The sequence below is a fragment of the Nelumbo lutea genome, chromosome 1 (genome assembly GCF_056320005.1).
Source record: "Nelumbo lutea isolate HS-2025 chromosome 1, American lotus-T2T, whole genome shotgun sequence".
Taxonomy (NCBI): domain Eukaryota; kingdom Viridiplantae; phylum Streptophyta; class Magnoliopsida; order Proteales; family Nelumbonaceae; genus Nelumbo; species Nelumbo lutea.
In genome coordinates this window covers 197,495,694-197,511,235 of record NC_142684.1, presented here as the reverse complement: position 1 = coordinate 197,511,235, position 15,542 = coordinate 197,495,694, and the positions used below count along the sequence as shown (strand labels likewise).

The 15,542-nt window shown below is 38.9% G+C and overlaps 1 protein-coding gene and 1 pseudogene across 4 annotated transcripts; one reads left to right on the top strand and one right to left on the bottom strand.

Moving 5' to 3' along the window:
- Window positions 1-5,963: 5,963 nt before the first annotated feature.
- On the bottom strand, window positions 5,964-14,636 carry LOC148880230 (enolase-like). 4 transcript variants are annotated; one of them, XM_088962084.1, is made up of 18 exons: window positions 14,260-14,636; window positions 11,320-11,468; window positions 10,956-11,019; window positions 10,749-10,813; window positions 10,366-10,413; window positions 10,190-10,276; window positions 9,972-10,052; window positions 9,764-9,865; window positions 9,569-9,649; window positions 9,405-9,479; window positions 8,940-9,002; window positions 8,743-8,823; window positions 7,479-7,673; window positions 7,342-7,392; window positions 7,148-7,236; window positions 7,015-7,066; window positions 6,793-6,849; window positions 5,964-6,328 (listed from the first exon to the last, which is right to left on the bottom strand). In XM_088962084.1, the coding sequence occupies exons 2-18, from the start codon at window positions 11,383-11,385 to the stop codon at window positions 6,248-6,250; spliced, it is 1,338 nt and encodes a 445-aa protein (XP_088818210.1). In that variant the 5' UTR covers window positions 11,386-11,468; window positions 14,260-14,636; the 3' UTR covers window positions 5,964-6,247. The 4 variants fall into 4 exon arrangements, with proteins under 4 accessions (XP_088818210.1, XP_088818211.1, XP_088818212.1 ...); XM_088962085.1 differs by having other exon boundaries at window positions 11,320-11,630; window positions 14,260-14,502; XM_088962086.1 differs by having other exon boundaries at window positions 11,320-11,504; window positions 14,260-14,399.
- Window positions 11,601-13,020, top strand: LOC148880231 (putative F-box protein At4g22030 pseudogene; annotated as a pseudogene).
- Window positions 14,637-15,542: the final 906 nt, after the last annotated feature.

Below are 15,542 nucleotides of genomic sequence, written 5' to 3'. Positions count from 1 at the left end.
TTTCCTTGTTATGTTTCTATGTAATACCCTTAAAATAGACACTTAATGAGACTCGTGTTATTTAGAATGTTCATAACCAGTGGGTCGGTCTGGGGAGATCTATCTTGACAAGACTGACAATGTGGTGCCACCAAGTCGGTTGGGGTGACTTGTCTCAGCTGCCATGGTGAGACCCTAGGCACATAGTGTAGGATTAATTGAATCTATGAATTGGACTAGATTTCCAGTATTGCCATGGACCTTGGAGATTGATGGGCAAAACTGGAAATTTACACCCGACCCCTAGACTCGATTATGATACTGCACTAGGTGTCGGATTGGGCTGTCTTTGATATACCAATCAGTGAGATCCTTAGCGGGGGTCAAAACTTGGGTATGTTGGGACAGTTTGAGAATTCATCTGAGTGGGTGATCATAGTGACAGGATCAACCCCTTTGTTGGACAAAGGTAATGATCGGGGATGCACTCTCACTGATGGAAACCAAGACTGTCGGCAACCGATTTCAATTGTTGATATTTGTTTTGCAAAATATATTTTATATGAGATATAAAAGTATATATATTATAGTTTTGAAATGATTTGCAAAAGGTTTTAATTCCCGGAATCCATGTAAGCAGAGAGTGCAACACTGTTCCTTGTAGCCGAGGGAGAGGTCCTCTCTTGTCGGGCAGTGTATGATCATTATGGGCTGAGAGGTTAAGTGTAAGACCATTGAGGATAATACCTGATGGGCTAATCTTGCATCTGCCCACAGTCTTTGGGTGTTACAAGGTGGCTTGGCCCAAAGACCACTTAGGGTAAGTGTTGGGCCCATAGAGCCCATAAGATGGATTTCAGGGGGTGCACTGTCCATAACAGTGTATTCGGCCAGGCCTTATAACAAAGGCTGGGCTGAACCCATGTGGCTGATGTGTAGATCAATGTTTGGGTTCCACGCCATACAAGGAAGCCCAACTGGGTAGCAGTTTGGAAGACTAAGTGAGTACATAACCTTAATTGGGCCTTAAGCCCATTTCGAACTGAGCTGATTTGATCAATCAATTAAAAGGGGCGAATACTGAGGTGGATTAACTCATAGGATTGGGCCTAGACCCTATCCACTTAGAGAGTCCAAGATCTAAATAAGATTTAGATCTTGGAAGCCTTCTAATTAGATTAGAAGATGGCTGATCTGATCTGCAGATAAGATAAAAGTTCTTCCTTATCACTTAAAGGGACTTCTAATCCAAATATAATTTGGATCAGCAGCTCCTAATAGGATTAGGAGTTGATCCCTTTAAATCTATAAAAGGAGGAGGGGGCGGCAACCTTTAGACATGCAACCCAAAAACTCTTGTCTTCAGAGCTGAAATCACAAAAAGAGAGAATTCTGCACCCTGTGAAATCTCTCTTGCTGCCTCCTTCCTGTCGCTGCCATTATCTCCAGTTCGATCTCCAGTTCTTGGGAGAAATCAATATCTGATCTTGATATCAATCTTTTGGAAAAAGATTGATTGGAGTTGTACTCACAAGCCATCCAGTTGATTCTTGCAAAGGGTTAAGTTCTTTTGAAGAACATTGCTGATTCTGCTCCATCCTACACTGTGCCATTTTCAGTGGGAGCAGTCTTTGGATCCTTCATTGGGCGTGAACACCTCTATTGGGAGATATTATTTCTCCATATCAGGTACATCCTCCCTCCTACTCCTTTTGGTTCAGATCGGGTTTGGTTAATGGTTCAAGATTGATCTTTGAAAAATATGTTTTTTCTAAAATAGAGAATTCGATTCCCTACAAAGACGGGAGAAATTTTTGAAATTCGCCCAGTCCATTCCGCAAGATTTGGGCGTCCATGTGATGGATATTCTATCCCTTCAAACATCACATCCCCTTCAAAAAGGTAAGGAAAACTTCTGATCACATAATCATATGTTCATATTCACATGAAAATGAAACTCTTTACACAAGAAAAGTGTAATGAATCACATACACCTCTCATGATCCTTTCTTTAAGAGAATACTCTCATGATCAGGCATTCAGGTCTCTCTCTCTCTCTCATAAATTAGTAAGTCTGTCCATCTTATTACTTCAATGGTTCAACTATATTTTGTTCTATTCAATTCACTTATTACCATCAGGTTTCAAAAAGGAAATTCATTTTGGAGTTGGAATCGGAATTAGCTAAAAATTTTGAATTTTATATTAGTCTATTTATTATTACTTTATTAGTATTTAATAATTAATATCTTATATTATTAATTTATGAATATTTTATTAATATCTATTATTACTTTAATAATATTTTATTATTTTCTTATATTTCTTATTATTTATTCATTAATATGTTTGTATTTTATTATTACTTTAATTACACCATATTAATATTTTATTATACTTGATGTTATTGTTGTTTTATTAATATTAGGGTTTGGGTTTTTTTGTTATGAATTCTTTACTTCTTTACAAACTCTTGAATGAGAATTCCATTCCCTAGGGGGCTTGGAATGGCCATTCTCCCATATGGGAGAATCCCATTACTGCCAAGTGCCAAACACATAGGTCCATTCCAATTTCAATTCCAAACACCTATTTCAGAAAACCAAACAGACCCTTAGGTATCGTTTGATTACAGTTTTTAGAGGTTAGAATCTAAAAATGCTACTTTGCAGTAACAACTCTCTCTCTCTCCCCTGTCTTCTCTCTCTCTCTCTTTCCCTCCCTTGTCTTCACACCACTGCCACCGCCGCTGCAACAAGCAATAGTGGTGGTTTAGTTGTGAAGTAATAATAGTGTTTTTATTAATTTTTAATTATAAAATATTTTTATTAAATATTTTAATATTTTTTATTAAACATTAATTATTTTTTATTAAATTTACTTGTGTTATTTATTAATTATTAATTATTTTTTATTAAATAATATTTTTTTAATTATTTCATTAATTTTTAAAAATTATTTTAATTTTTATATGTGTAAATTTTTAATTATTTTAATATTTTTATAATCGTTATTTATTTTTTTAATTTTAATTGTTTCATTTATTAATTTACTATTTTTTATTTATATTGCTTCAATATTATTTTGAGGTTGAAAATTATTTTTTATGAGATAATGTAAATTGAATTCAACATTTTCAAATTGTATATTTTAGGGGTGAAATAGTGAAATCAATAAATTTCATTTGATAAAATCCAACGCAAACAAATTCATGGATTTAAATCTTCTAAAAAGTGGAAAAGCAACTATACTTCTTTTTAGATTTCAGACACATTTAATATCTTTTTAACTTTTTAGATCTAAATTTTCAGATTTATCAAACGTCACCTTAGTGATATTCTGTCCTCTTAACAAGACACCAGTACCTTATAAAGCCATCCAATTTGTAAACATGAGTCCATGTTATAAAATAACTCTGAAAGCATGAAATCCAGCCGTACAGCAGGAATATCTTCCATACATTTACCTTAAATTCATGGGGAGATTTATTCCCAATGTGACTCTGAAAGCATGAAATCCAGCCGTACAGCAGGAATATCTTCCATACATTTACCTTAAATTCATGGGGAGATTTATTCCCAATGTGCAGGGCAGTCGGATGCCCGTTATTATTAAGTGTTCTCATAGTTTTTTGCTTTTAGGAGATCCCGCCCATCAAATATTCAAAATAGGCAACAACAAAAAAACTCACCTATGAATCTATGACATTGCCAATTGGTCCAGTGCTAACGTCTCTGCTGTTTGTAGCTGTCAACAGGATTGTGGGGTTATGGGTAGGGGCGAAGGGGACAGGCTCTCATATCATATCCCATTACCATGAAAACCAAAAAAACCACTTATGAATTATGGTGGCATCAAATCCTACTGTCACCACTCACCAGGATTGGGGTTGGGGGATTATGGATAGGGAGATGGGTTATCGTATCATCCCCCATTATATATCACATGAAGTAGGGGTGCTCATTATATAATCCAAACCAAGGATTAGAATTTCGTGCCGATATGTATTGTATTAGAGCCTTCCCTTCGGGTCGGTGAGTGGTTCAGGGGTAGACCGGCCCCTACCGGTATATCGCCCCGTAACGATATTTTTAACCTTGGTCCAAACTGCAAAACTGAGCTGAACCAAACTAAAATTGGCAGTTTAGTTCAATTTTTTGGTTTCATTTGATCCTGAATTTTAGGGCCCGTTTGGCGCATTTTTCCATGTGGTCTTTTGGCTGTTTACAAGTTAGATAGACCGATTTTTGGCATATTCCCATTTGGTTCATAGAAGATCTAACTGCCAAAAGTCGGAGCGCTGAAAAGATGCAAGAAGTCCATTTTGGGCTGATTTCGAGAAGCTCCAAATGAAACTTTTCGCGTCTTTCGCATTTTATTCTCACATGGAAAGACACGGAAAGATGTGATACTACCAAAGGCTTCTCAGATCTTCATCCAAAAGATCAACGTGACTATCAAAGCTGCCAAAAGATCTTTTCAAAAAGACGCACCTGACGGGCCCTTAAAAATCAAACCAAATATATATAATATATAATATAAAATAATTAAATAATATTATATATAATATCAATATTTCTAATTATACTATATATATATTATAAAATAATTAAATAATCTGTCAAAAGACTCAAAATTCCAAAATTCGTTTTAACTTTTAACTCTCCCCCTCTCTGACCTCCCAAAACTTGTCTAGGCTTGAAGTTGAACCCTAGACTCTGCTTGAACCCTAAATCCAAATGTGAAACCACAATTCCTAAACCTCCTAAAGCTCCAATGTCAAGTTGTCGTCATCTTGAAGCTCTGTTATTGTTGACTCATCGTTACGAAGAATCTTTCGACAGCCTCTCCTGTCTCCTCTGTGGCTGCCCTTCATCGTCTCTCTCCAAGACTCCATCGACTCTCTCCTCTTTGACTCTCCCTTTTGTCAATTCTATCTCTCCAACTCCAGCTTAGCAGTTCATCTCTGTCTCTTCTCCGGTCTCCAACTCAGTGGAGGGCTCAGACATAAGATACTGAGGTTTGCATCTTGGGAATACAGGATCTAGAAGAAAAGTTTTGATGCAATGAGACACATTTCATCATTTTCCTGATTTCCTCCATCTTTTTTTCTCAATTTTTTCCTGCTTATTTAAATTAACATCCAATTTTTTATTCCTTAATTAAATTATTGTGTTTGTTAGCCCTAACTCCCTAAGATTAGGATGACAAATTGATTAGTTGTTTTATAAAGTGGGCTGTGAACAAAATAATTGTAGGTAAATAACATTAAAAAGACCTTAATAATCTTTTTTTTTTTTCATAAAACATCTCATTAGTGGCTTGGTATGGAAGTTCCTCATGGCAAATTGGCAATACACAATAATCATCTTCAGGAAAGTTCCTTAACCAGGATCACCATTTTGATTTGGTTTTGGGGATATGGCCCATTTGATTGTTTTAATTATGAAGAAATTAAAAATTAATGAATAAAAAAATAAACAGAGTGATTGAAGCATGGTCTGCAAGTCAAACCAAAGTTTTGCCCGGAGAAGCACGGACAGGCCATTGCAGAATTCTGATTTTCACTGCAGATCTGCAACATTTCAAAAAGTCAATTACCCCCCCTCCATGCACCACCCATGAATTGGCATCAATTTCAAGCCGACACCTACCCCAACTGGGCCTATGAATTCTGACTCTGGGCTGAACCATCATTCTCCCAAGTTTGCCATTGTTTTTTATGATGATTTTTCGCATAAATTACAATAATGGGTAATGTAATGTAATTTATGCGGTTTTTATTAGACTACCTCTGTCCAACCTTGGTCCTTGAATGCATTGTTCTAATAGAATGATGGCCCAAACTGTGCCAAACAGTAATAAAACGGTTTGGTTTCCATACCAAAATTGTTTGATCTGATCTGGGAATCTCAGATCATAATTTACTCGTTTGGTCTGGGACCTCCAAACTGCACCAAACAGGGCAGTGAAAACCCCTGCCATGAAGCCCAAAAAAACCACCGATTAATTATTATGGTGCAAAATGGTTCAGAAATCTCATAGTTTATCACATTGCTACCAAAGAGTCAAAGACTGAAGATGAGAACTAATCCTTCAAAACAGATAATGAGGGATCCCCCTCTAGAAATTGCTATTTATTTTCTCCTCTTCATAGGCTAAGCCAACTAGTCAGGAAGGTAACTTCCACGACTGAAAGAGTCCACCTCTTGACATCAAAAAGTTGTAAACCAAATAACTCTGGCCAGATTGTGCATGCGGTTGGACACTAGTAAGGTTCCACTGGTGCCCGGAACTTTGCTCCAGCATAGATTGCTGCTGACCCAAGTTCTTCTTCAATCCTAAGAAGCTGCATTAAGTAAATACTAAAATCAGTACACTGTTGATCACTGAAATACCCTTTTACGGTTGATCAGGCAGCCCTTGATTTTCATTTAAGGGAAAAAAGGAATAGAGGAACCAAGGAAAGGCTAGTCAGATCAGAGGGGCATTTGCACAGTAATGTGCTTAGTTATCTGAACGACCTAGAATATTATCACACCGAGTGGATATAATCGTAGAAAAGGATTACCTACAATAAAGTAGTGAAATACTACTTCTCAACATCCGATGGTAATGAAAAACTGGTTAAGGTTGCTAAATGAATACAACTTCTCAGCTCCTAATGGTGCATATAATCATAGAAAGGATTACCTACACTAAGCTAGTCTGGTATTTATTTATGGACTATGAAAGTGATATAACCGAGCCAGAATATCCAGGCATAAATATTTCTGACAATTAAAACCCACATTCCAAAAGTAGCTGGATTACCTGGTTGTATTTAGCAAGACGCTCTGATCTGCAAGGAGCTCCCGTCTTGATCTGACCCTGTTTCATTACAGAAATACATGGGTCAGATTGTTTTTCATGATAGCCTAAAAACATTACCAAACTCGGTATGAAATCATGCTTCCCATTTAACTACTAAGCAGCACATACAAATCAAATTTCTTTGAAATAATAGAAAACTAAAAAGATGATTGAGTTCCCTACCGTAGCCAAACCAACTGAAAGGTCTGCAATGAAAGTATCCTCAGTTTCACCACTGCATTCAACTAGAATTAAATCAATATTGAGCTTTCTTTTTGCAGACAGTTAAATGTTAACTATAGACAACATGTCAAACCTTCGATGGCTAGCCATGACACCCCAACCAGCACATTTAGACATTTTCACAGCTTCAATGCTCTCAGTGACGGAACCAATTTGATTCACCTGGACCACCACCAATAAATATCTGATTAAGGTATATATATCCTCTGGTAAGTGATAATGCATAGAAACCTAAAAAACGCTTTCCAAAATATGTTTTAATAAAACCTTCAATAGAAGGGCATTGCATGCTTTCTCCTTGATTGCCTTCTCCACACGCTGCATCAGTCACAAAGAAATCAGATGCTAGAAACTTAGAATTAGAATTATGTTAACTAGACTTTTAATTGCATAAAGATGTTTACCTTAGGATTGGTGACAAGAAGGTCATCCCCAACAATCTGGACATGCTGGCCAATTTCACTTGTCAATTTGGCATAGTGCTCCCAATCATCCTGATCAAATGGGTCTTCTATAGACACAATTGGGTAATCAGACACAAAAGACTTGTAAACATTCTTCAAGCTGTCGCCTGATATTTTCTGTGATCCATCATTGTTCTGCACCAAATGAACCATTTGCTATCAGTACATGCTCTCTGGGTTTTGCAGTGCAGTTCACCAAGTAGAATATTGGAGTGGCAATGGATGACACTGCCTTGCAGGGCCCAGCCTTGAGTTGCTGGGCTATGTCTAACCCAGCCTAAGCCCAGCTGCAGTGTCGGTAACCTCTGAGCTGGGCCAAACTTGAGCTTTGATTTGGGACTCAGATAGCTATGCTAGTTGTTACTAGCTCGAAAAAATAAAAAACAGAGAAGGATGAATGAGGAAAACACAAGGAATCAACCTAGAAGTCAATGGAATCATTATTATTCCAGAATGCATTCATGCAAGAGAAATCAATTTTTCTTTTTTCGAAAGGTAAAGTAAAGTTGTATTAATCAAAAGGAGAAGTATAACTGCTCACTGTACAAGCTTCTGTACAAATGAACAAAACTTTAAGAATCCTCTAAAAAGTTTACTGCCACAAGAGGCCAGAAAATCCCCCTTAAAGAGCAAATTTGTACTCAGCCACCCTCTAAGGTCATCTACAACTAAGCTTATCACCCTTTCAACCTGAAGCTCCTTTTGATCAAAGATCAACTAAGTTTATCTTCTCTTCTAATGCAATAGAAATCAATTATCAAGCTTTCATTCATCCATCTCCTCCAAACATAAGAGAAAGACCTATGTATAGATGAGAACTGAGAAACGTGGACTAGATCATTGTTCACCATGACTACAAAAATGCCACTGGATCCCCAAAGCTAATAAACAACACCAATAACACCCTATCTATTGAAACTATGACTGCAACACTTGGGACTTAACAAAATAATGACTACACAGTGACTCCTACTGACTGGACCCCACTACAAATATATTAAACTGGTCAACCCAATCATGGACATAACTTCTAAAACATGATAGTGGGATAAGGATACACTAACAGTTGGGTCATCACTTTTCACTGTGTCTAGAACAAACCTTACAAACCAAATGGTTAAGATATGCAATTGAACTCATATCATGAAAGTTTCGGTCTTTAATTTATTTGGAAACAAAAGGATCAACAAATGCAACTCCCTACCTCTTCCTTGAAATTCAAATCATAAGTCTTATCCTTGCTGCCATAGAATTCTGAAGCTGCAACATCCATTCCAATCACAACCTGTCCATAAGGAGAAAAAAGAAAAAGAAAATCAAAAGACACTATGTATCAATACTTTCAGCTTCCTGAATGAATATAATAATGGGAACAAGCACTTGCAAGATAAGGGATCATACTTTGCCAGTATATCCAGCCTTTGCTACAGCAGTCTTCAGCAGTTCAAGGCCCTCTCTGTTTTCCTATATTTCACATAAATATTAAAGGTATTTTACAAAAACTGAATTACCGATTATGGAATTATTATAATAACTATACTTACAAAAATAATCTTATAATAATAACTGAGAAATAACTTGAGCCAATAGTCTAATTTCCTTATAATAAAAATTAGCTACAATACTACTTAGATGGGACATCAATGGCACTAAACTTGCAGCCTTTTCCCATTTAGGGAGCTTCTTCCTTCTTATTTTAGGGTAATAAGTAGGTACCATTTGTTTTCTGGTGGGAACTAAACAGCTCTTGTTGGACAGATAAAATCGCTAGTTTTTTTTCATACAAAAAACACAAAACTCACCCAATCTCCTGAAATGGCATCATTTGAAATAACTGAAAACAAAATATTAAAATCAGTTGCAAACCTGAATGTTGGGAGCAAAGCCACCCTCATCACCAACGTTAGTAGCATCTTGACCATATTTTTTCTTAATTACAGCCTAACAGAGAAAAATAATAGAATAAAGTCAACCCCAATGATGAAAAATGGCATGCAACTTCTTGAAATAAATAAGACAGCGTTACTTACCTTCAAGTGATGGTATACTTCTGCACCCATTTTCATAGCTTCCTTGAAAGAGGATGCCCCAACAGGGAGAATCATGAACTCCTAAGGGGAAAAGACACAAAAATAAAAGGAACAAGCATTAATTAAAAAAAAAAATCTCATAAGAACAAAAAGTGAAAATTTGCTTATTGAACAATGTCCGCTCATGTCTTTTACCTGCATTGCCAATTTATTGCCTGCATGTGAACCTCCATTGATGACGTTGAAGGCTGGCACAGGTAACACTAAGGTTTTGTTCCCGGCAAGATTGGCAATGTGCTGTTGTTCAAGATAGGAAAAGGACATGTCAATGATATGCATAATGCACCATGTAATAATTCACACTAAAAAAAGGAAGTGGACACTATGTCAGCACCAAATATACCTTGTAAAGGGGGATCTTCTTTACAAGGGCTCCTGCTTTGCAGACAGCAAGTGATACTGCCAAGATGGCATTTGCGCCAAGCTGACATCATCAAGAAGAAAATAAATAAATTATAACACAAGAAATTCAAACAGTATCTACATGAATGTGTGGGCATGGTTAACATATTAAATACATTATTATGGCCATAACCATGTTAGGATCAAAATTCATGGTACCTTTTGCTTGCACCAACCCCACTCATTAACTGTTCCATCAAGTTCTTGTACCATGAAGTTATCAATCTTGGTCTGCTCAGTTGGATCCTACAGAAGCACATAAATATGCATTAATCACTTGTCAGACAATTACAACAAAGATCAGCAGCAGTTGCAGTTAAATGCATCCAAAATACCTTTCCAATCAAAGCAGGTCCTATGATTGTATTGACATTTTCCACAGCCTGAACAATAAAAAGTATGCAAATATCACACATCTGTTTAGAATTCCACACACACACACACACACACACATATATATATAATGAAAGAATGGCCCTCGTGGTTTATTAAAACTCAAGGAAATGCAGCATAAATTAGTGGAAAATAAAAGAGAAAAATAGTTGGACTACGGCATCCATTTTAAACGTGGCAATTAAAAATCCAAAGTTCCTTGACAGAGAAACATGGTCTCGAGAGTTCAATTGTACCTCTCAGTGAGACCTTCAATGGGAGCAGAAAACGTGATTAATATGAGGTTTTTTGTTAAACAACTTCATCGTCTGGGAGAATCACTAACCTTAAGGACACCTTTCCCGAGGTAGTCTGACCCTCCATCTCTTAACTCCAGAGCTTCATAGCATCCTTTAAAAAATCAAAGAATTACAACAGATAAAAAATAAAAAATAAATGAGGAAGCTCTACACCTTAGCCTCCTAACATAAACAACAGCAATGGTTCTTAGAGACCGTATCTTTAACTGCAAGTAGGGAAAAACGCATTTTACCTGTCGAAGCACCACTCGGAACAGCAGCCCTAGCTTGGGTTCCATCAGAAAGTGTAACGTCCGCCTGAAAATTTCTCTACCTTTAGAAACCATGTCTAGAGAGGCAAATGAGGAGGAAATTTCTACTACTAGCACGAAATGCATTGTGGAGAACTAGATATTAACCAACAAGACAATAAACAACTAACAGAAATCGAAAACCCTTAAAAATGTAGCATTTACTGTCATCAGAATCAGAACTTAGAAACAAGACGAATAGATTATTAAACATGACTTAAAAAAAAAAAAAACAAAAAAAGAACAACCCATGCTGATGTTCGAGTCATCGAGTGGGTTTAACACGTTGAAGTGTTAATGAACTTACTTCGACAGTAGGGTTTCCACGACTATCGAAGATCTGCCTAGCTTTAACAGCCTTAATCGTCACCATTGTTCTTCGATAGCACTCGCTTTGCTTTCACTTGACTAAACCCGGTTAGTAACGAGATCGTGAACGAGGGTAGTTGCTGCGGGCTTTTATAGAAGACGAGCGGTTAGGTACATCTAACACTGTAAAATAATCTCCACCGTTTGATGGAAGGGAAAATATATTAAAATAATCTCCATCTGTGTTCACAGACTTTGGCCGTCACGAAAAGCTCCGCTATGGCTAGTCCTCCGTACATTTTGGAGTATCTAGAACGAGCATATTCGTTGTTAAAAAATACAGCTTTGATCGACCGGTCCGGATCTGCCGCGTTTGCGCCTCATTCTACTAACTTTTGAACTTCTGTGAGTTCAAATCTACGCCCCACCCGCTCTCGCCCCACAAATGCCCCACACGCCCGTAATGCGCCATCTGTCCCTTCACACGCTGTTTGTTTGTCCCGCGTGCGGGGCTAACGGGCCGTTAGTCCCTCCCGTTAGATCCAAAACTACCTCTTTCCACTTCCTTTGGAGTTCGTGCAGCTGGTCCCCTGACCCCTCGTTTTTCTCCCCTCACCCGAGTTCTCTTCTCCTTCTCCGGCACCGGCGCTCTATAACGACAACCGGCGATCATCCGGAGGTACTCTCCAGCTCTCCTATTTGAACTTTTTTACGCATTTCTTATTTTTTTCTGATGTTTTGGTTTTTCAGAAATCAGAGAAACCGGCGGCAATTTGCAACATGTGGAGAAGTGGGAGCACCACTTGTTGCGCTCAAGCTCTCATCCACTCTTTTGTATTCGGCAGCCACTGGGATGCTGTTGGTGATTAACAAGATCCAGCCATCTCAACTAGCCGAGGAACAACGTAACGCTGCTAGGCTGTTCAAGCAGCTTAATGAGTAGATCCGAACAACCCTTGCCCTTGGCAATCCTACTGCTATGGATGTCAAGGACGCCATGGAGAAGGTATTGGCGCTTGACAAGGCCTACCCCCTTCCCCTGCTTGGAATAATGCTCGACAGGTTCCCTACAACTGTAGAGCCTGCTGTGTGGTGGCCACAACAGCAGAAACGCTGCAGTAATCAGAGAGCCGAGAAGAACGGCTGGAGTGGGAAAGTGGAAGAGGAAATGAAGCAGATTGTAGAGCCTGCTGTGTGGTGGCCGCAACAGCAGAAACGCTGCAGTAATCAGAGAGCCGAGAAGAACGGCTGGAGTGGGAAACTGGAAGAGGAAATGAAGCAGATTGTAGAGCTGCTGAAGAGGAAAGATATCCCAGAGTATGTGAGGTTGAGCAAATTAGCTTTGAAAGTTAGCAGGATCTTATCAATTACTGGTCCTTTACTCACTGGCCTGGCTGTCGTTGGGTCTACCTTGGTGGGAATGGGATCGCCATTGCATGGACCTTGGGTTGTGTTTTTGGGTGTGGTTGCTGGAGTTATGGCAAGCGTGGTGAATACATTGGAGCATGGTGGGCAAGTAGGAATGGTGTTTGAGATGTATCGGAGCTCTGCTGGCTTCTTTAGACTCATGGAAGAGTACATAAAGTCCACTCTCAAGGAAGGGAAAGCGGGGAGAAGAGAGAATGAAGAGTTATTTGATCGCCGGTGCCGGAGAAGGAGAGTTATTTGTAACAAAGCACTGTTGCCGCCGGTTTTTTAGAGGACAAAGTTGAGTTCGAGAGTACCCGCCGGTTGTCGTTGTAGATCGCCGGTGCTGGAGAAGGAGAAGAAGAAGAGAACTCGGGTGAAGGGAGAAGAACGAGGGGTTAGGGGACCAGCTGCACGAACTCGAGAGGAAGTGGGTGGGACGCCCGTTAGCAAGCGAATGGCATGTGAAGGGACAGATGGCGTACTACGGGCGTGTGGAGGCATTTGTGGGGCGAGAGTCAGTGGGGCGTAGATTTGAACTCCCTCAATATCAATCAGACATGTCAATGCATTTCAAATGAACTCTATGTGAACTGTTCAGCCCCACAATGTCCCACAGTGCATCCTTGGGAACATCTTCCAATAATGATATTATCGGGTCTGGTAGTATCATCCGGAGGTGTTCCTAATACACAGCGACCTTATCGGACATTGTGGGGCACAAGCGCTCAACCCACCCTCTCCCCTCCACTCCGGAGTCCGGTCCAGTAAAATTTTGACACTCGGTGTTTAATTGGGCATTACCTACGACCGGTTGAAGTTTTATAAATAATAAATAAAAAAATTGCTAAGTTATACAAATTTTTTAAAATAAAAAGCAATTACTAACAAACAAATTCTAAACCCTCTATTATGAGGCTCATACGTTGCTCCCCTGACCCAACCATTAACCTTCACGGCAAGAAATTCTAAGCTATTAATGACAAAAAATTCTAGGGAGAATGACGGTTCAGTGCAGAGTTAGAATTTTTAAGCCTAAATTACAGTGTGGGTGTCAGGTCAGAATTAATGCCAATTCAGATGTATACAATGGGGATTGTTGACATTTTGAATATTTATAGCTCTGCATATAATCTGCATTGAACCCGTCCATATTTTTCCGAAAATTCTAAGTTGTATGCTCAGTATATAGATTAAAATTAGAACCTGGATTCCTGAAACCCCCACTCTATAAACATCGTCGTCTGCTCCAGCAACATTACCCACTTTGCCTAAATTCCTCAACAGGAAAACCCTACTTTTTTCACTACAAACCCTAAATCTCATCGCTAAAGCCTACATCCTGTTGATGCCTAAACCATAAAACCCTAGCTTCCATAACCCCTCTCGATCTCCCACTACAAACACAAAAAAAAAAAAGCAAAAAAAAGGTAGTAAGAACTCTTATGTGGAAAGTGCCGCTCATCGCATCGAATGATGCTGCGTTCGCACAAGAGAACAGTCTAGGCCCACTAAGACACTAAATGCCTACCATGCAAATGACGCATTACAGAGCTCTCTCCTCTCTGTATCAAATCAGAGTGATACACAGTGCAAAGCTTCCACGAAGAAGAAGAAAAGAGAAACTCCCAACGAACGCCTCTACCCCGAGCTCCACCTTGTTTCTGCCTCTCTTGTTCAAAAAGATATGCATTTTATAGACAGACGCAAATTCTAGAATGTTGCCCTAAAGATAGGACAAGTTAAAGGTAGCATCGGACAGATCTCGCACATTGGTGAAAGATAAAGCTCAAAGGTTTTGATAAAAAAAAGAGGGCAAGGTAAGAAGAAAACTCGCCACCACCAAATGCATCTCTGCTTTTACACGTACTTTTATTTGGAAAAAATATTTTTATTTAGTTGAAGGTTTTACCTTTTCGATCGATTGCAGGTTTAATACAACTCGGCAACCCTTGACGTGTCAAAATATTGATGGACTACAAGAGAAAATCCCTGCGAGTCGAAACGCACTAGATCCGAAGTGTCTCCCCTCTCCATTTTCATTTTTGCTTCATTAGAAGGCTCAAACTCCGCGCCTCTACAAGATAACTTGTGAGGTGGAGTTTCTCCGGACAAAATTCCCATCGTCTTCCATGGATGCCGACGGTGCAGTGGTGCCATTGTAGATGCAAATAAAACATGCTTCCATTGGGGTAACTAAAAACAAAGTTTCTAATAAGCACGCATTACTACTGAATAGACATGTTCATGGGTCGGGTCGGGTTTTCACTTGTCACTAATGAAAATATATTAGGCTCGAGCCCACGGGCTTATAACTTGGGCCCGAGCCCGGCCCTGGTAAAAAACCCAAAACCCGAGTCCGAGCCCGAAGCCCGACCTAATTGAAAAAAAAACAATTTTCTCTATTCAAATTAAAATTACAAATTCAGATAGTATTTTTTTCTATTTAAATGAACAACGGCCCGACGAGATGGTATTTTTCCCTTTCTTTTATATTTTAAAACACAATTTTACATTCTTAAATCAAAAAATGTATTCAAATGGACATAATCACATAACTAATTTTAAGCTTAATATTACGTCGGGTCGGGCCGAGCTATTTTGACAAAACCCGAGCCCGGCTCGAATTTATTATGGGTCAGGCTTTTTGGCCTGACTTTAAGCCCGCAGGCCTATAAGCATGTTCAAGCCCGTCCGGGGGTCGGGCCGGGCCAGCCCGTCGGGCCACCCGGCCCATGAACAGGTCTACTACAGAACCAACTAGGGCTATGTGATTGCAGTTTGCCGACTGATGAGGGGAATTTTGGTCAACCC

Excerpts from the sequence above, each read along its gene's own strand:
- LOC148880230 (XM_088962084.1), bottom strand. The coding sequence starts at position 11,385 with ATGGTGACGATTAAGGCTGTTAAAGCTAGGCAGATCTTCGATAGTCGT. Across the intron at positions 10,814-10,955 it reads TCCGAGTGGTGCTTCGACAG|GATGCTATGAAGCTCTGGAG; the intron begins GTAAAATGCGTT and ends GATTTTTTAAAG. Across the intron at positions 9,866-9,971 it reads AGAAGATCCCCCTTTACAAG|CACATTGCCAATCTTGCCGG; the intron begins GTATATTTGGTG and ends CTTGAACAACAG.